This window comes from Bubalus bubalis, chromosome 21 (assembly GCF_019923935.1).
Source record: "Bubalus bubalis isolate 160015118507 breed Murrah chromosome 21, NDDB_SH_1, whole genome shotgun sequence".
NCBI classification, from domain to species: Eukaryota; Metazoa; Chordata; class Mammalia; order Artiodactyla; family Bovidae; genus Bubalus; species Bubalus bubalis.
This window is the reverse complement of record NC_059177.1, coordinates 55,287,035-55,309,090: the sequence shown is the minus strand read 5'-3', so window position 1 is coordinate 55,309,090 and position 22,056 is coordinate 55,287,035. Positions and strand designations below refer to the sequence as shown.

Genomic DNA, 22,056 nt, shown 5'->3' with positions numbered 1-22,056 from the left:
AGGGTTTGATCCCTAGTCCAAGAAGGCTCCACATGACACAGAGCAGCTAGGCCTGTGGACCACAGCTGTGAACCTGCACGCCCCAACTGCTGAGCCCTTGTGCCCTGGAGCCTCTGCAGCAAGAGCAGCCGGCACAACAAGAAACCCCCATTCGCGGCAGCTAGTGAAAGCTCACACAAAGCCACAGAGACCCTTTGCCAAAAGCAAAGGAATTAGCTAATTTTAAAAAATATCAAAAGATACGAGATCGGTAGTCTTTTTGAGGAGAACAATATAAGAACATGACTGCTTAAAAGTGATTAGCACACTTAGGAATTCAATGATCACTGTGAATTACAGAAGGCACACGGTGAACCAGAAGGCCTTGGAAATTCTCTCAAAACTCAGAGTAAATAAAGAGACGACTGCTTCAGATACACAGCAGACACTGATGATACATCCCGGAAATCAACACATGAACGGAAAGGTTGGAAAAGCAATGACACAAAATAGAGAGAAAAGAATTTTAAAAAAATGTCTCCATGCAGAAATGAAAATGTAGAAGTCCTTCAATCCAGCAATTCCACTTCAAAGACTTGTCAAAGAATCTTTGCTGTTGTTAAGGCTTGCGGACTTGTGATCCCCTCCCCCCTTACAATATTCTTTAATACTGAGAGGGTAACAGGCAGAAAGGCCAGGGGTCTCCAAATGGAGGAGACAGGCTGCAAGCGTCAGACATGTTTTCTCTCTTAAGCGGTAGGAGGAAACAAACTACTAGTGTTATATTTTCCCCTTCTCTATACAAATTTAAAGAGACGTTTCTTTTCAAATTCTGTGTTGCCATGACGACACCTGGTTCCACCTGAACTTAACTATTCTCAAACCTTGAGCTAACCAATATATTTTTCTTATGGATATGTTTGTCTTAAGCTATGTTAACAAACTATGTATTTACCCTAGACTCTGTCTTCAAGTAGGTTGCAAACCAGTATGCAAACAAACCAGTATGTTTTACTCATGCAAATCTTCTCTTAAGATATGTTAATAAGACTGTATTTGCTTGGAAACCTACCTTTCTTCAAGATTCATGTCAATCATTTTATGGCCCGTGACAACTCACCTTGTGCCCATGTTACCTCAAAATGCATGCTGTGGGTGAGGGGCCTGTGCCATTCTCTAAGTTCTGAGACATTTCCTTTCTCTAATTAGCAGACTGCTAGTAGCTATATAACATCTTTCTAAAGACTAGCAGGGGGCACTCCTTCTGCCCCCTTCTGATGTCTGTGTCAGAAGCTTTCTCTATCTCTTTCATACTTTCAGTTAAAACATTATTACACAAAAGCTCTGAGCAATCAAGTCTCGTCACTGGCCCCGGACTGAGTTCTCCTCTGGAGCCCAAGTATCCCGGCGTTTTTCTTGGTTCAGCAACAACCTTTCAATATTCAGCTATTTTTTCTTTTACAAGGTGAATATTTTAAAGAAAATCTGACGATGAGCATGTTGACTCTTCAGTGGCATGCCCACCCCATCCCCACTTAAATCCTGCTTGTCGTTGGTCAGTCGCTCAGTCGTGTCCGACTCTTTTCGGCTCCATGGACTGTAGCCCGCCAGCCTTCTCTGTGCATGAGATTTTCCAACCAAGAATACTACAGTGGGTTGCTATTTCCTTCTCCAATATTTCACTTGCATGGGCACAAAGGCTGATGTGCAAGGATACTCACAGGAACACCATTTGCAACAACAAAAGATTTGAAATAACCACCCCTTTAAAGGTGCTGACTAACTAAACTGCAGTACATTTACGGTCAAAGACATAATCAGGATGCATTAAAAGAATGAGGCATTTCTACAGTACTGATATCAACTGACTTCCAAGACAGAGATGCATTAAAAAGCAATATCCAGACCATGAATTTAGTACTGATGCTTTTAAAATAAAGGTGGCGGAGAGGAAGCAAGGGAAATGCACATATGCAGGGGCTTGTTTTTGCATATAGTATCCCTGGAAGAACAGACACACACACACCCACATGCCTGATGACAAGTAGTTGCCTTTGTATAATCTTTTACACGACTTGAGTGCTTTAAACCATGTGCACATATTACCTATTCATATAATATCATAAATCTCAAAAAAAAATTTTTTTTCCTTTGGTGCCAGAGAAAGGTCTTAAAAGAAAAGGATGAAGAACTCTAATGTCCTAATGAGGAAGTTGGAACTGGAGGGGAGCAGTGGCTCCTCGTGGGCACAGCAAGTGTGTAGGTAGGGACCAGGGAAGTGGCCGCAGTGCTAAGTTAAGAAGAACAGGGAGCTGGGTGCTGGGGAGCTCTAGGGTCTGGACAGTAAGGCCCAGGGAGGGCCAGTCAGCTCTGGGGTCAGGCGGTGAGGTCATCTGCTGCCAGAGAAGGGGATGTGGTGGGCCATGGAGCTGGAGGAGGGTAGTGATGGTCTGGGACAGCAGGGTGGAGAATGGGAGAGGGGCAGGTGGTTAGTGGTGCACAAAAGTGCTGACAACCTAAAACCCCCATTTGGGACAAAAATTTGAGTTTGGGGAGAAAGATAAATAACAAAAAGAAAGATAAATAAACAATCCATCAAAGCTTGGGGACTGGCCAGAAAGGGTCAAATAATTTGAGGCGCTAGTGAGTAAATAAAAGACAGTTGCTTCTTGGAAGGAAAGCTATGACAAACCTAGACAGCATATTAAAAAGCAGAGACATCACTTTGCCGACAAAAGTTTATATAGTCAAAGCTGTAGTTTTTCCAGTAGTCATGTATAGATGTGAGAGTTGAACCTAAAGAAGGTTGAGTACTGAAGAACTGATACTTTTGAACAGTGGTGCTTGAGAAGACTCTTGAGAGTCTCTTGGACAACAAGGAGATCAAACCAGTCAATCCTATAGGAAATCAACCCTGAAAATTCACTGGAAGGACTGATGCCGAAGCTGAAGCTCCAATACTTTGGCCACCTGATGAGAAGAGCCGACTCATTAAAAAACTCCCTGATACTGGCAAAGATTGAGGGCAGGAGGAGAAGGGGGTGACAGAGGATGAGATGGTTGGATGGCGACACCAATTTAATGGAGATGAGTTTCAGCAAACTCTGGGAAATGGTGAAGGACAAGGAAGCCTGGCTTGCTGCAGTCCGTGGGGTCGCAAAGAGTTGGACACGACTGAACAACAGGAGTGAGTAGTCATGAAGGGATCTGAGGTTGTTGAGCACAGACCTGCAGGCGGGAGGCACGGAGAAGAGGAATCCTGGAGAGCTGGAGGAGCAGGGGGTGACTCTTACATGCCAAGGCATCAACAAAGTGCAGTCTTTGGCCGATTAGCCACAGGAAATTAATCTGACAACCCAATGCCTGGATAAAAAAGCATTTAATAACTGAATTCCTCAGTAATTACGAGATTCCTTACAAACCAGAATGTTATCTCAGGAAAAATGTGCATAGAAATTAGGTGACCCTTTTCAAAATGCCAAGAGCTCTGTGTTTAGTGACCATCCCATTTTTTTTTAAGAGAGATGACATTAATATCGCTATTTTTTATTTTTTAATTGGCATATAGTTCATTTATAATGTTGTGTTAGTTTCAGATGTACAGCAGAGTGAGTGGTTCATACGTATCTATTCTTCAGATTATTTTTGCTTATAGCTTATTATAGAATACTGAGTGGAATTCCCTGAGCTATATACAATAGGTCCTTGTTGGTCATCTATTTTATATATAGTAGCTCATGCATGTTAATCTCAAACTTCTAATTTATCCATACCCCCGTTACCATAATCATAAGTTTTCTCTGTTAATCATAAGTCTTCTCTGTCTGTGGAAGTCTATTTTGTAAATAAGTTCATTTGTATCTTTTTTAGATTCCACATATACGCAATATCATATGATATTTGTTTTTCTCTGTCTCCCTTCACTTAGTATGATCATCTCTAGGTCTATCCAGTGATCACTTATTTCTGAGTGAACTATTCAACTCATTAAGCAGCTTCTTTGTGCCAGGTTTCCAGTAAGGCAAAAAAAAAAAAAAAAAAAAAAGACATGGGAATGAAAAATGGACAAAAACTTTGATAAAAAAAAAAATCTGGAGTAACTCCAGAGATGACTCTTTGTTGGACCTTAATTAAACCTGGAGATTTCAAGCCTGTGTTTCCACAGATAATTTTGTAGTGCTACAAATCTGGACGAAGTGGAAAAAACGAATGGCCAGGGTAGAATGAGTGAAGGCCTTCCCCATAATCAGGATGTACAGAAAGTTTGATGCTGAAACATTATTAATAGCTCTGGCTTGAAAAATATGTGGAAAAACTTAACCCTCCAGGGGCATATTTAATCATGCAAGAGTTTTCCAGTATTCCCTTTATGTGCTGGGAAGTTAATCTGTGTTACGAGTATAAGCAGCTTATAAAATGTAGGAGGATTTTTTTCCTCCTCCACAAACAGCTCAATCTTAAAGCAGAAAAAAATGTGTTTTAAATTATCAAAAAAAAAAGAGGAAAAAAAGTATCACGATGAATTTGAGCACTGCAACCTGTCATAAAACATAAAACATATAATACCTCTTAAGTAAATTATATAATATGTGGTCTTATACACATTACATTTTGGAAGGTTATAAGTATTCTAAAGATACTAGGTTATAAGTATTCTAAAGGTTATAAGTATTCTAAAGATTATAAGTTTATAAGTATTCTAAAAGGTTATATAAGGTTATAAGTATAAGAAGGTTATAAGTATTCTAAAAATTCTAAAGTTTTTTTTCAAGATCTTTCTGTGTTGTTAGGTGTTGTCATTATAGACTGCCTGAACTGGCTAAATCTGCTCCTGCCCCTAAAAAGGGCTCTAAAAAAGCTGTGACCAACGCCCAGAAGAAGGACGGCAAGAAGCACAAGCACAGCCACAAGGAGAGCTACTCCGTGTACGTGTGTACAAGGCGCTGAAGCAAGTCCATCTGGACACTGGCATCTCCTCCAAGGCCATGGGCATCATGAACTCCTTTGTCAATGACATTTTCGAGCGCATCACTTGCGAGGCATCGTGCCTGGCGTGGCGCATTACAACAAGCGCTTGACTATCACATCGAGGGAGATCCAGACCGCCGTGCGCTTGCTGCTACCTGGGGAGCTGGCCAAGCACGCCGTGTCCGAGGGCACTGAGGCTGTCACAAAGTATACCAGCTCCAAGTAAATATAATATGCCTAGCCGCTGTTAACGGAGAAGGCAATGGCACCCCACTCCAGTACTCTTGCCTGGAAAATCCCATGGACAGAGGGCCTGGTGGGCTGTAGTCCATGGGGTCACTAAGAGTCAGACATGACTGAGCTACTTCACTCTTTCACTTTCTAAAGATACTAGGAGAGTTTGCTAAGTAGAGAAATAATAACTCCTTTAAAGATATGGATCCTTTCCTGATGGACACAATTTTCCTTACTTAACTACGGCAACCCACCCCAGTATTCTTGCTGGGAAATCTCATGGACAGAGGAGCCTGATGGGCTACAGTCAGTGGGGTCACCAAGAGTCGGACACAACCGAACAACAAGGCCATGCTGCTCTCCGTGGCACGCTGAACTGCCATGGGGATTGAAGAAAACACTCTGCCTCACTGTCTTGGTAATAGGGAGCTGATCATTTTTAAATATCAACTAGATGGTTGGTAACTTTGTTTCTATTTCTGTATATGTCAGTGATATAAACCAGATAATGGATAAGCAAACAGCTTCCTATGGAAATGCAGCTATCATCTTAACTAAATCAGTTGCTGTTAACTTCCTCTGTTTAGACACAGGCTTTACAATGTCAAAACTTTAAAAAGGAGGACAGTTCTGAGTTCAAGATACATAATAGCAGGGGATGATTTATGGGTGCAAGAGTGAGAAGTACAAACGATTCAGTACAAGACAGGTTACAAGGACATATTGTACAACATGGGAGATACAGCCAACATTTTGCAATAATTGCAAATAGAGTATAACCTTTCAAAAACGTATAAAAATTTTTAAAAAGTGAGTCCGAAAAGATAAAAAAGTCTGAAATGAGATTTTAAGGTTAACTAGTTGTTTCCTGTAAACTGATCTAATTTCATAATGTAAATAAAAATAGAAACAAAGTTTAGAAAACATACCAGTATGTCAAAAACTAGAGTTGCCGGGAGCCAGTGTGAGGAACTCCGCCCGTGGCAAAGGTCATGAGGAAGGAGGCTTGGCATATGCAAAGGCGGGATGGAGCCTCAGGAGTCCCCCTGGAAATTCTCGAGCATCTACCCCCAAAACCAGAGTCTGCCTACTTTCTGCTTTGTGCTCACCTACACCTCTGACTTTACGGGGGGCTGTCCCCCACTACCTCTCTCTGAAAAAAGAGTTAGCTTACAGCTCCAGTTGATAAAGTTGCTGGGCGTGATAAGCGTGTTTTAACCTACAAACTCCTCTGAAGGTTATTCCGGCCACATGTGATCGTTCACAGCGTTCCAACCATGAGAGGCATGAGATGTTCTAAACTGTCTAAATACAGATTCCTTTGAGCAGTTAAAAGATTGATTAGAAATTGCATTGGTGAAGGGTTTTTCACTTGTTGGGCCAATGTTTGCTGCTAAGTTTCCATATCCCTTACCTACTGTGTCCCTGGCAGTGTATTGATTAATATAATTGGTGTAAGTAGTAGCTTTAATGTTTGTAACCTTGGACCCTTGAGTTAATTCTTTTTCTTGTTATAGCCCACCACACCTTTGCCCTATAGGAATGCAACTTTATCTAATGCTTTTGGAGGGTGGTGCCTGACTAATCACCTTTAGAGAAAAATAAGTTTTCTGAAGAAAGGGTCTTAAAATGTTAACAGGCCTCCGGGCCAGAAGATGATGCAAATCACCTAAACTTTTGCATATGATAAGTTTGCAGGAAGAAAGCCTGGCTTACTGCATGACTCTATCCCTTCCCCCATTATCTTCTATGCATAACTTAAGGTATAAAAACTACTTTGGAAAATAAAGTACGGGCCTTGTTCACCGAAGCTTGGTCTCCCCATGTTGTTCTTTCTCTCACCTTCTGGCTGAATTATTCAGCCTCTTTTCTCCACTGAATTTCCTCACTGAGCTATCCTTATTTAACCACTCTTCATATCTTTAATTAACGCTTAATTGATCTATTGTTTCCTGATCACCGAAGCCATCTCCCCTTCGAAACCCCTGACTCCACTGTGGCTGGACCCCGGCAATAGCATTAATCAGGATAGTACCTGGCATGTCAAAAACACACTACAGATAAGTCTCTTGTTCTTTTCCTAATGTCACTGTATAGTGTCCATTTTTCTTAGGAATCCAAATCTAAAATGGGTACAATGGTAATTTAGAGGATATGGGAGATTTTAAATCAAAATGTTAAATAGCTTTCAAATTTCAACAATGGAATAAGAGTTCCGAACACTTCACGGATTTTAACTGAACTTCTTACAGTGCAACACACAACTGTACTAAAAACAAAGCCAAATAATATCGTATCTTGGTGTTGTCACATACCAAACTCAGAAATCTACTGAGGTTAATTGAGCAGAAGGAACGAAACTGAAAACTGGGAGACAATATGCAATGGGCAGTAATTTGCCAACAGTGGGCAAAACTTCGTCTTTCTGAGTCTGTCTGCTCATCGCTACAATGGGTTTGTTTGTTGCTTAGTTGCTAAGTTGTGTCTGACTCTGCGATCCCATGGACTGTGGTCCACCAAGCTCCTCTGTCCATGGGAAGAATACTGGAGAGGGTTGCCATTTCCTCCTCCAGGGGATCTTCCTGACTCAGCGACTGAACCTGCGTCTCCTACATTGGCAGGAGGGTTCTTTACCACTGAACCACTGGGGAAAACCTACAGTGGGGATAAAACTCCAAGCCTATCTGTCCACTTAGATTAAAAAAAAAAAAAAGATTTTATGACTTCAATCACTAAGAATGGTTTACAAAGGACAATAAAAGTGCTATTCCTTTATTACCTTTTTTGCACTTATTCTCATGATACAATTACTATCAGCTAATAGGGTGTGACACATACAGAAAACAGAGGACAAAATGACACACAGTGACATTAGAGAAAATATCAGAGTAAGGGGCTCTGAGAACACTCTCTTCCATAAATGAGAATACTAACAAACCCTGAGGCATATTTATTTAAGAAAAGCAGCTGTAAAAATAAGGTTTGTGGCATTTTAACTTGACCAGTTCCCACCCCTTTTCCCCTTCTAGCTTGACTGTAGCCTTGAAAACCAACACACCATCACAGTGAAAACTAGGCTGGTAGCCGCGGAGGAGGCACATCGGAGCTCTGAAGGAGCTGTGACCCCATGTTCAGAAAACTGCCACCTGTTTGCCACTCACTTGCTGCTCAGTTGCTGTCTTTATTTGACTTGACTCAGAAATCACCATATGTGAAAACCTTTTTCCAGGGACCAGTTGTTGAAAAGTATCAGGAGCAACTGTTGTTCAACAGTGTGATCTGCTGAGGTGGTAAGTGACAGTTAAAGCAACAATAAGCTTAAAACAAAAAGCTTAAAAGGAAAATCTGGTGAATCCCACAATCTTAGGAATCCAGAAGACTACACACGAGCACAGAGCTAGGTGCATGCCTTAAGTCACACATGCCCTCAGGAAAGATCTGAGAAAGCCTTAAGCCCTCACCTCTAGCTGATCAGGAGGATCTGGGCAGGTAGGAGATGAAGGGTAAGGCAGAGTCCCTAACTGCCCAGGCGAGCACTGAAGACATGGCCCACCACACACAGAGCCCCCAACAGAGAGTGGAAAGCTTACTGGTTCTGTTAGGGGAAGCACACTGATTGAAGTACAGGTGCCCCACCCTGGCCAGGCACCATAGTAACCACTTGCATGAGTTGTTTTAGGACGAGAGATCCTGATAAGGAATACGGAACTAATAAGCCACCAACCGGGAAGAGTTCGGGAAAGGCTGAAAGGAGACACCACGTGTCCATCCACTTCCCAGAATCCCTCTGGCTAGCATCCATCTTGGCTGAGCATGCGCTCCACCAGGAAAGACTCTGAATTAGAATGATTGGCCAAAGACCACCCGGAAACTAATCCCATCACCATAAAACCCGAGGAGCCATGCGGCAGAGCAGTTCTCCTGGGTTCCCTTACCTTACTGCTCTCCACCCGGGTGCCCTTTCCCAATAAAATCTCTTGCTTTGTCAGCACATGCGTGTCCTCGGACAATTCATTTCCAAGTGTTAGACAAGAGCCCAGTTTCGGGCCCTGGAAGGGGTCTGCCTTCCTGCAACGGTTCCAGGCATTTCAGGAGATCTCTGTCCAGTCATTAGATAGCCACTAAGTTAACTGAGCATAAAGGGCCACACAGGACAAAGACTACAAACCTAACGAGATTAGTTTAGAGAAGTCACTGAATAACAAACAACAGGAGCAGCAAGGAATGACAGCAAACCCTGGAGAAGGAAGAAAATCTGATCCCAGAGCTTCTGCGTTATATTGTTGAAAACGTCCAGCTATCAACAGAAAATTACCAGTTATGCAGAGAAACAGGAAAGTATGTCCCCCACACAAAACAAAAATGAAATCAGTCTATAGAAACTGTCCCTGAGGAACCTACTAGACAGACTTGAAAATGACTATTTTAAGTATGTTCAAAGAACTAAAAAAATCATGTGTAAGTAACTAAAGGAAAGTACGAGAATGCTACCTCACCAAAATACAGAATACCAATAAAGGAAAACCAAAAAAAAAAAAAGAGAGAGACATTCTGGAATTGAAAAACACAACTGAAAAATTCATGACTCTCAACAGCAGATTTGGGTTAGATGAAGAAAGAATTACTGAACATGAAGAGAGGTCAACTGAGACTAGCCAGTTTCAAAACTCTTTCAAAAAATTGCAGAGGAAGGAACACTTCTAAACTCATTCTATGAGGCCACCATCACCCTGATATCAAAACCAGACAAAGACAACATAGAAAAAGAAAATTATAGGCGAATATCACTGATGAACATAGATGCAAAAATCATCAACAAAATTCTAACAAAGAGAATTCAACAACACATTAAAAAGTTCAAACACCATAATCAGCTGGGTTTATTCCAGGGATGCAAGGATTCTTCCATATATACAAATCAATCAATGTGACATACCATATTAACAAACTGAAAGATAAAAACCATATAATAATCTCAAGAGATGCAGAAAAAGCCTTTGACAAACTTCAGCACCCACTTATGATTAAAATTCAAAAAATAGGCACAGAAGGAACCTACCTCAACACAGTTAAATCCACTTATGGTAAGCCCACAGCAATCAGTATTCTCAGTGGTGAAAAACCAAAAGCATTCTCTATAAGATCAGGAACAAGACAAGGGTGCCCACTCTCACCAATATTATTCAACATAGTTTTGGAAGTCCTAACTATGGCAATCAGAGAAGAAAAAGAAATAAAAGGAATCCAGATTGGAAAAAAAGAAATAAAGCTCTCACTGTTTGCAGATGACATGATACCATACACAGAAAACCCTAGAGATACTATCAGAAAATTACTAGAGCTAATCACTGAATTTAGCAAAGTTGTGGGATACAAAATCAATACACAGAAATCACTTGCATTCCTATATACTAACAATGAAAACTCAGAAAGAGAAATTAAGGAATCAATCCCATTCACCACTGCAACAAAAAGAATAAAATATCTAGGAGTAAACCTACCTAAGGAGACAAAATAAATGTATACAGAAAATTATAAGGCACTGATGAAAGAAATCAAAGATGACATAAACAGATGGAGAGATATTCCATGTTCCTGGCTTAGACGAATCAATATTGTGAAAATGACTATACTATGAAATGCAATCTACAGATTCAATGCGATTCCTATCAAACTACCAATGGCATTTTACACAGAACTAGAACATAAAATTTCACAATTCATATGGAAACACAAAATTCCCCGAACAGCCAAAGCAGTCCTGAAAAGGACGAATGGAAGTGGAGGAATTAACTTTCCTGACTTCAGATTATACTACAAAGCTACAATCATAAAGACTCTATATAGTACTGGCACAAAAACAGAAATATAGACCAATGGAACAAGATAGAGAGCCCAGAAATAAACCCATGTACTATGCGTAGCTTATTTTTGACAAAGGAGCCAAGAATATACAATATAAAAGAGGCAAAGATAGCCTCTTTAGTAAGTGGTGCTGGGAAAACTGGTCAGCTACATGTAAAAGGATGAAATTAGAACAGTTCCTAATACCATACACAAAGATAAACTCAAAATGGATTAAAGACCTAAATGTAGGACCAGAAACTATAAAACTCATAGAGGAAAACATAGAATACTCGATGACATAAATCAAAGCAAGATCCTCTATGACCCACCTCCTAGAGTAATGGAAATAAAAACAAAAATAAACAAGTGGGATCTAATTAAACTTAAAAGCTTTTGCACAGCAAAGGAAATTATAAACAAGATGAAAAGATAATCCTCAGAATGGGAGAAAATAATAGCAAATGAAACAACTGACAAAGGATTAATTTCCAAAACATACAAGCAGCTCATACAACTCAATACCAGAAGAACAAACAACCCAATCAAAAAGTGGGAAAAAGACCTAAACAGACATTTTTCCAAAGAAGACATACAGATGGCTAATAAACACATGAAAAGATGCTCAATATTGCTTATTATTAGAGAAATGCAAATCAAAACTACAATGAGATATCACCTCACACTGGTCAGAATGGCCATCATCAAAGATTCTACAAACAATATATGCTGAAGAGGGTATGGAGAAAAGGGAACCCCCTCCCACTGTTGGTGGGAATGTAAATTGATACAGTCACAGTGGAAGACGGTATGGAGATTCCTTAAAAAACTAGAATTAAAACCACCACATGACCCAGCAATCCCACTCCCAGGCATATACCCTGAGGAAATCAAAACTGAAAACTACACATGAACCCCAATGTTCACTGCAGCACTATTTACAACAGCTAGAACATGGAAGCAACTTAGATGTCCATTGACTGATGAATGGGTAAAGAAGCTGTGGTACGTATATACAATGGAGTATTACTCGGCCATAAAAAGGAACACATTTGCGTCAGTTCTAATGAGATGAATGAACCTAGAACCTATTACACAGAGTCAAGTCAGTCAGAAAGAGAAAGATAAATATCGTATACTAAGGCACATATGGTAAGTCAGTGGGTATAGAATCTGCCTGCAATGCGGGAGATCTGGGTTCCATCCCTGGGTTGGGAAGATCCCCTGGAGAAGGGTATGACAACTCACTCCAGTATCTTGCCTGGAGAATCCTCAAGGACAGAGGAGCCTGGTGGGCTATAGTCCATGGGGTCGCAAAGAGTCAGACACAACTGAGCAACTAAGTACACACAGTAACTCATATATACGGAATCTGGGAAAAGATGGTACTGATGAATTTATTTGCAGGGAAGCAACAGAGAAACTGACATGGAGAACAGATTTATGGACATTGGGGGGGGGTGGGTGTGCAAGGAGAGGGTGAGATGTATGGAGAGAGTAACATGGAAACTTACATTAGCATATGTAAAATACATAGCCAATGGGAATTCGCTGTATGGCTCAGGAAACTCAAACAGGCTCTGTATCAACCTAGAGGAGTGGGACGGGGAGGGAGATTTAAGAAGGAGGGTACCTATGTATACCTACGGCTGACTCATGCAGATGTTTGACAGAAAACAACAAAATTCTGTAAAGCAATTATCCTTCAATTAAAAAATAAATTAAAAACATTAAAAGTGATGGAGAAATTAACACATTCCAAGGTAAAGAGAAAACAGAGAATTAATCACTAGAAAACCTGCCCTGTCAGAAAAATTAAAGGGAATTCTTCTGACTGAAATTAAAGGATACTGGACAGTAACTCAAATCCACATGAAGAAAACATTTCAGGGAAAAGTAACTGTATAGATAAATACAGAAGACTAAATATATTTCTGTTGCAATTTTTTTTCCTATGTGATTTAAAATACAAATGCATAATGCAATAATTATAAGTCTATGTTATTGTAAAATATATAAAGATGTAATTTGTGTGACAGCAAGCACAAAGGAAGGAAAGAGAAACAGATATTACAGGAGCAAAGTTTTTGTATACTAATGAAATTAAGTTGATGTTAAACAAAATTACATTGCTAGAAATTAAGATTTTAATTGCGATTTTCAGGACAGCCACTGAGAAAATAACTGAAAAAATTTATTATAAAAGAAAACACAGGGCATGAAGTACAAGAAAAGTAATGTGGCATGTCAGAAAATATCTAGTTAACACAAAAGAAGGAGGTAATAGAGAAATATAGAAAGAAAAAAAAGATGTAAGACGCATAGAAAACAAACAGCAATATTGCAAATGTAAATCCTATCTTATCAGTAATTACATTAAATGTAAACGAATTAAACACTTCAACTAAAAGGCAGACATAGCAAAATGCATAAAAAAGCATATCCAACTAAATGTTGTCTACTTGAGATGCATTTTAGATTCAAAGACACAAATAAGCTGAAAGTAAAAGAAGAGAAAAAGGTATTCCATGCACTTTCAATTATGCAAGACAAGTATTAATAAGTTCTAGAGACCTAATGACATGGTAATTATAGTAAACAATACTATATTGTTTACTTGAGGTCTGCTAATAGGATAGATTTGAAATTAAACTTCTCATACATACACACACACACACACATACATGCACTTGTTGGAGATGATGGATATGTTAATTAGCTTGACTGTGGTGATAATTTCACAATACATACATATTTCAAGACATTAATTTGCATACCTTAAATACATATAATTTTATATGTCAATGATATCTCAATAAAGTTGTCGTGTTTTGCTTTGGGGGCCATGCAGTGTGGCTTGTGGGATCCTAGTTCTCCCAATCAGGGATTGAACCCTGGGCCCAGCAGTGAAAGCACCGTCTTAACGACTGGACCATCAGGGAATTTCCTAAAGTTATTTTTTTTTTTAAATAAATGCAAATGGTAGCCAAAAGAGAGTTGGAGAGGCTATACTAATATCAGACAAAATAGACTTTAAAATTGTTAATAGAGACAAAGAAGAACATTATCTAATGATAAAAGGGTCAGTCTATCAAAAATGTATAATAATTATAATCATACATGTACCTATCAAACAGCCCCAAAATAAACAAAATAAAAATTGACAGAATTGAAGGGAAAAATGTAAGTAAACAACAGTTAGAGAAGTCAATACTGTACTTTCAGTAATGAATATAACTAGAGAGAAGATCAGCAAGGAAACAGAAGACTTGAACAAAACTATATGCCGCCTAGATTTAGCAGACGTCTACAGGATACTATACCCAGTGATGGCAGAACACATATTCTCCTCCAATATGCACGAAGCATTCTCCAGGATATACAATGTGTTAGACCATAAAAAATGAAGTCATGCACTATATGTTCTCCAGCTACAATGGAATGAAATTTGTTATCAATAACATAGAATTTGGGAAACTCAGAAATATGTGGATATTAAAAAAACACACTGCCCCAAAGCAGTGAATCAAAGTGAAAAACCACATGGGAAATTAGAAAATACTTTGAGATGAACAAAAAAATTAACACAACATACCAAAATGTATGAGATGTAATGAATGCACTGCTTAGAGAGAAATGTATAATGGTAAGTGTCTATAATAAAGAACAGTTTCAAATCATCAATTTTACCTTTCACCCTAAGAACAAAACAAAGCAAAAATCTAGCTAAATACGAAGCAAGCACAAGGAAGGAAATATAAAAAATTGAGCATAAGTAAAATGTTGGTTTCTTGAAACATCAACAAAATCGACAAATCTTTATCTAGACTGATCAAAAATCTGAAGACTCAAATTACTAATATTAAAGGTGACAGAGGGGACAATACTATCAATAGTAGAGAAATAAAAATGATTACAACACCATGAACCACTGTACGCCTAGATGAAATAGACAAATTTATAGAAAGATACAAAGAACCAAAACTGACTTGTTGGTGAATTTTACTACACATTTAAAGAATTAACCAAACTTTCACAAACTCCCCAAAAACAGAAAAGCAGCAAACATGTCTTAACTCACTCTCCGAGGCCAGTAGTATCCTGGTGAATGAGAAAAGACATCACAAAGAAAAGCTCTTATGAACATAAATGCAAAAATCTTGAGTGAAGTACTAGCTAAATGAATCCAGCAACACAGAAAGAATTACACACCTTGAGAAAGTGGGATTTACTCCTGGAAAGCAAGGCTGGTTCAACATATAAAAATGAACTTACGTACTATACCATATTATGATAATAAGGAGCAAAAACCACATGATCACTCGAGAGACACACAAAACACAGTTAACAAATTCCAAAACCCTTTCATGACAATGAACACGCAAATGAGGAACAGAAGAGAATCTCCTCAACCTGCAAAAGAGCATCAGTAGTCATCAATATCACACTTAATGGTGAAAGACTCAAAGCTTACTCACTAATGTCAGGAACAAGACAAGGACGCCCACTTTCATCAACTCCATTCAACATTGTATTGGAGGTCTGACCCAGGGTAATAGGCAAGCAAAAGAAATAAAAGACATCTTGACTGAATTAGGGGACTTTTCTGGCAGTCCAATGGTTAGGCCTCAGCTATTTTACTGCTGTGGCCAGGGTTCACTCTCTATATGCATGCTGTGTACAACGTGGCAAAAACAAACAAACAAACAAAGAAAACCCACTGAATCTAGATTTGGAAGGGAGACATAAAACTATCTCTATTTGCAGATGACATGATCTTATACATAGAAAGGTCAAAGGAAACCAAAATAGATTAAAAAACCACCTTAGAACAAAAATATGTACAGCATGGCTGCAGGATACAAGAGCCATATTAAAAAAAAAAATCAAATCTATTTCTGCACATATGGTAGAAGCCAACACAATATTGTAAAGCAATTAACCTTCAATTAAAAATTAAAAACTTAAGAAACATTAAAATACGTAGGAATAACTGTAACAAAATAAGTATAATGCATGTACACGAAAAAGTAAAAAAATCCATTGAAAAAAATTAAAAAACAAAATAAATACAAAGACATCCCAAGTTCACAAATCACAAAACTTAGTACTGGTAAGATGGCAGTACTCCCCAAATTGATCTAATATTCAATGTAATCTCAGATGGCTTTTAGGAGGGGTGGTAGATATTGACAAACTGACCCTAAAATTCATATAGAAATGCAAGGCACCTAGAATAGCCAACATAATCCTGAAAAAGAACACCGTTGGCGATCTCACACTACGTGATTTCAAAACTTACTAGAAAGATACAGTAGTTGATACTATGGCTTACTGGATGGACATAAGGATCGACATACAGATCAACAGAATAGAACTGAAAGTCTAAATATAAACCCTTTCCACTTTTTTTTTTTTTTTTACAAAAGTGACGCCATTTAATGGAGGAAAGAATCATCTTTTCATCAAGTAGAGCTGGAACAACTGAGCATCTACTTGCAAAAGCTTGAAGCTAGAACCATAGCATAGACCATATACGAAAATTAACTGACAATAGGGTATCGGCCTAAATGTAAGAACTAAAACAAATACACTCAGAATAAATCATAGTAAATCTTCATGATCTTGGGTGGGACACAGGTTTCTCAGTTATGACAACAAAACCATAGGCAACCAAAGGAAAAAAAAAATTAGGACTTCATCAAAATTAAAAACTATTGTGCTTCAAAGCACAGGTTAACAGAGTGAAAATACAAGCTACGTGAGAAAATATTTATAAATTATAAATCTGATGAGTTTGGTGTTCAGAATATATAAAAAACTCTCATTAACATATCAATAAAAAGACAACTCAATTTAAAAATAGGCAAAGGAATTTAATAGACATTCCTCCAAAAAAAAAAAAAGCTATAAAAATAGCCAACAAGCACATGAAAAGATGCTCAACATCACTGGTCTTTAGGGAAATGTAAATCAAAACCACTAGGAGATATCACTTCATGCTCAATAGGATAGTTATAATAAAAAGGAGACAATAACAAGCGTTGACAAGAAAGAATGGAGAATCAGAGCCCTCCGACACTGCTGACGGGAACTTAAACAGTGCAGCTGTGTGGGAAACAGTTTTGGCAGCTTCACAAAACGTTAAACATACAGTGTCCATATGACCCGATAATTATACTCCTAGGTACACAACCAGGAGAACTGAGAACATTTGTTCACACTAAAATTTGTACACAAATGTTTATAGCAGCATTATTCACGATAGCCAAAAGTTCTGTAATAGCCAAATATTCATCAATTGCTAAATGGATGAAAATATGGTAGATTTGTACAATGGAATAGTATTCACCCATGAAAACAGATGGAGTGCTGACACAACAACCTGGAGGGACCTTGAAAATATTATGCTAAGTGAAAGAAGCCATTCACAAAAGACCACGTGTAATCCTCTTCATATGAAATGTCCAAAACAGGAACACCCACAGAGACAGAAAGCGCTTGCCATGGTCTGGGGAAAGGCTGTGACTGGGGACAGACCTTTGTTTTGGGGGTGAAACTGTTCTGGAATTAAGATAGTGTGATGTTTGCACAAACTTGTAAATATACTAAAAAAGTCGATGAATTTTTACATTTTAAAATGGTGAATTTTAGGGCATATGAATTTAATCTTAATTAAAAAAAAATAAAGACAATGACAGGGTATCTATAAAGCGGCCTGAGTAATGCAAAACACTACCTGGATGGCTGGTGGAAGGGAGGGAAAAAGGGATGAACTTAATCCTGCCCCCATTAATCCCTGGACTGCTAGGGCATGCTTACTCAACACGCGTCATTTCCAATTAGAGTTTTTCAGAGCTAAAGAAGCACCAAGTCTAATTTATCATTTTAAAAGATTAACAATGCTTCTGAAGATTCTTGGGAAAATAAACACATATGGTGAACAGAAAGGGAGAGAAATAGAAAGAGTAAGTTCACTTGAGGAGGTTTCATAACCTTCAAGTTTTAGGGACTAGAAGAGGATCAAAGAACTAGCAGAGAGCTTTTGTAGAAAAGTTAATCTGGTCACCATTCCCTGAAAAATGGAAAAAAAAAAAAAAAAAGAAAAGAAAAAGAAAATATGCCATGAGCAACTTTATCCAAATCTATAAACTAACTCTTTTTAATTCTAACATAAAAACAAAATGAGATTTTCTCAAATAATTTGACTTTACAAACTTGAGCTGGTTAAAAAAAAAATTTGAGCTGGCTAGTGAACAGGATATTATAATGACCAAAATATTTACAAATGGATGCTCTGACCAATTAAGCTACTCTTGTAAAGCTCCTAAGTTTGAGGAGGGCTTGTTTTTATTGGGGTAAAATGTACATGACATAAGTGTATCATCTTTGTGCACAGCTCAGTAGCGTCAAGTACATTCACACTGTTGTGCGATCATCACCACCATCCATCTCTAGAACTCCCTTTATTTTGAAAAACTGAAATGCTATATGCATTAAACTCCCCATTGCCCCCTGCCTGGCCCCTGGCAACCACCACTCTACTTTGTGAGTCTGACTACTCTAAGTACCTGATTCAGTGAAGTCATACAGTATTTGTCTTTTTGTGACTGGCTTATTTCACTTAGCCTAATGTCCTTTTTTTATTCATGTTGTAGCACGTTGGAATTTCCTTTCTTTTTTTAAGGCTTAGTAATATTCTATTGTATGTACAGACCACGTTTATCCATTCAGCTGTTGATGAACACTTGGATTGCTTCTGAGTTTTAGCTTTTGTGAGTAATGCTGCTATGAACAGGGGTGTTCAGGGGTGTCATCTCTTGTCAAGGAGATAACCTAACATCTGCCCTAACACACAGCACATACAGAACTATTTCTGAACTTGTGATACTGGTTCTTTGGTCTCAGGTTTGCTTATACAGTAACATTTTGTTCGTTTGTTTTTATTTCTAATTTTGTTAGATCATTAGCACTCATTAACTTCTAAAATTAAGTCAGGGAAAAGGAACCAGGCTAGCTTACAAACTTAAGTATTAACTAACAATAACATATCATAAGAAGGCTTCCCTGGTAGCTTAGCTGGTAAAGAATCCGCCTGCAATACAGAAGACCTGGGTTGGATCCCTGGGCTGGGAAGATCCCCTGAAAAAGGGACTGGCTACTCCACTCCAGTATTTTGGCCTGGTTGCAAAGAGTCAGACAGGACTGAGTAACTGTCACTTCACTTAGCAAAGGAAAAACTTTCCCCCAATTAAAAGCAAGTAAGTTATAGGTGGAAAAAATATTTTAAAATATATGTTAAAAGTTTACATTAGGTACAAGTTGTATTTCTTAAATGACTTTTTATCCTTTAATATCTAAACAGAGGAATTGGACAAGAACTATCCTTTTTCAACATTTTCTTCTGAACACAAACAAGCTGAACTGCCTACCATTTCAGAAACAGACAAAAATCCTCTCAACTACCTCTTTTACTACCTTCCCCCAATGTCTTTAACAGTAAAAAATATCCCTGAAAAATGCATCTATTTCAGCATATGAGGAGCGGAGGAAAAAGGCACCAAGAGGGGTGTAACTGCATCTTTTGTCATACAAATCTCACTTTAAAACGGAATTTTTAGGGATGTAATTTTTCTTTCTCAGTTATCTTTTTAAACCAAATGTGTGTGTGTTTTACCTGATTCTAACATCCTGGATATATTCTTTAAAGGATCATTTGGAGGATTCCAAGACTTAAAATACATGAAAAACTTAATATAACAAAGTATAACTTTCTAAAGACATTCTTCAAAATAAATCGCAAAGCACAAAAACTACAGAGCAGAGATTCTCAATCTGGAGCCTGTGTCAGAATCCCCCGGAGGGCTTGTTAAAACACAGAGCTGGGGTCCACCCCCAGAGTCTGTGATTAATTAGGTCTAGGGTGGGGTTGAACCAGTCAATCCTAAAGGAAATCAACCCTGAATATTCACTGGAAGGACTGATGCTGATGCTAAAGCTCCAATACTTCGGCCATCTGATGGGAAGAGCCCACTCATTGGAAAAGACCCTGATGCTGAGAAAGACTGAAGGCAGGAGGAGAAGGGGGTGACAGGATGAGATGTTGGATGGCATCACCAACACTCGATGGACATGAGTTTGAGCAAGCTCCGGGAGTTGGTGGTGGACAGGGAGGCCTGGCGTGCTGCAATCCACGGGGTCGTGGAGTAGGTCATGACTTAGAAACTGCAGGACAACAACAAGGGTGGCATCTAAGAGTTTGCATTTTCTAGTGAGTTCTCAGGAGAAGGCAATGGCACCCCACTCCAGGACTCTTGCCTGGAAAATCCCATGGACGGAGGAGCCTGGTGGGCTGCAGTCCATGGGGTCGCTAAGAGTCGGACACGACTGAGCGACTTCACTTTCACTTTTCACTTTCATGCATTGGAGAAGGAAATGGCAACCCACTCCAGTGTTCTTGCCTGGAGAACCCCAGGGATGGGGGAGCCTGGTGGGCTGCTGTCTATGGGGTCACACAGAGTCGGACACGACTGAAGTGACTTAGCAGTGAGTTCTCAAATCACAGGGATGCTGTGGGGTCCTTTGAAAAAACCTGCTATATCCAAATGGGAGCATATTCTCTTGAGACTCAAGAAGCATGCACATTCCCTTTAAACTAACTTTTAAAAGTCACCTTTAGCTGTTCCTCCAAAAAGAAATTACTCTATGGGATAGTACTGTTTAGTTAGCAGTTTTGGTCAATCCCTTTAATAAATTCTTTATGGTACAAAGTTTTTAGTACCCTTCCACAGAGAGCCAGGTCTCATTAAAAGAACTTACTATCCCAAGTGACTTTTGTAATGTGTGAATTCTGGTTCAGCAAATTTCTTTTAATTTGGAGGCTGATAATTATACTAGCACATATTTGGCAAGCAAGCTCCACTGAGAAAAATGAGGTACTTGATTATATTATTTTACACATTTTTCTCTATCTCCATCTGCATGAGCCTTGAGCTTATTGCCATAAACCAATAGGCATTGGATTGAAATAGCCCACACACAGATTTGGTTTGATACATGGAATACTTGGGGCAAGGGGAAGTTATGCTTGATCCAACACTTAAAAATCAGGTGCTTTCACATTAAAATTCAGATATCCTCCATTCTTAAAAAAAAAAAAATTCAAGATCTGGTAACGTTATTTCCAATTTTGCAAGTAAATACTCATCCAGAGTCGGGCCACAGCTGCCCTTCACAGAGAATTCAAGCTCTAGCTGGCCACAGTCTCCATTCATTTCCTGTCGTCTTCTCCACTGTATTTATCAGCCTAGCCTCTGTTGTTCAGTCACTCAGTTGTGTCTGACTCTTTGTGACCCCATGGACTGTAGCAAGCCAGGCTCCTCTGTCCAGGGAATCTCACAGCAAGTGTATTTAAGTGCCGGGCATAAGAGGAATCACATAGTAAGTCTCAACTTGAAAAAGTACATATTAACTGGCTCAAATTCGGTGTGGTGCTTCTTTGGACTTGGTCTCTTATGGCCTAAGGTTGTTGACCAGTGGGATCTTCGGGCAGGCCACCTCTATTCTCTGGAAATTCTTAGGAACCTGCAGGCTAGGATGAACAGTCTCTGAAAAGCAATGTGTCAGGCTGATACCCTTCCTAGGTGGCAAAAAGAACAGTGTAGATGATGGGTGTGTCTGCAAAAACCTGCATGCAGAAGGCCTATTTATTTATCATAAAAAAATTTTTTTATTGGAATTTAGTTGCTCAGATGCCTATTTATCATCTTAACCCTTTTTCATGTGAAATAACACAGAAAAGTGAAAATGGAACACAGCTTAAAATACTGTTGAGTAAACCTCTATGAGCTTTCCTGGTGGCTCAGATAGTAAAGAATCTGCCTGCAATGCAGGAGACCCAGGTTCGATTCCTGGGTTGGGAGGATCCCCTGGAGAAGGAAATGGCAACCCACTCTGTTACTCTTGCCTGGAGAATCCCTGTGGACAGAGGAGCCTGGCGGGCTACAGTCCATGCGGTTGCAAAGAGTTGGA

General features: G+C 39.0%; 1 protein-coding gene across 9 annotated transcripts in view; it reads right to left on the bottom strand.

Annotated features, from left to right (window-relative positions):
- The window catches only part of ATG7 (autophagy related 7), a 274,952-nt gene that overhangs the window by 127,458 nt on the left and 125,438 nt on the right, over positions 1–22,056 (bottom strand). The window contains exon 17 of one of the 9 annotated variants that reach the window (XM_044933626.2): positions 3,160–3,342. The exons of the other annotated variants lie outside the window; for them this stretch is intronic. Within the exon in view, the coding sequence (XP_044789561.1) occupies positions 3,175–3,342 (168 nt within the window). The 3' untranslated portion in view covers positions 3,160–3,174. Of the gene's footprint in view, positions 1–3,159; positions 3,343–22,056 lie in introns of those variants that run through there. 9 annotated transcript variants of the gene reach the window in all.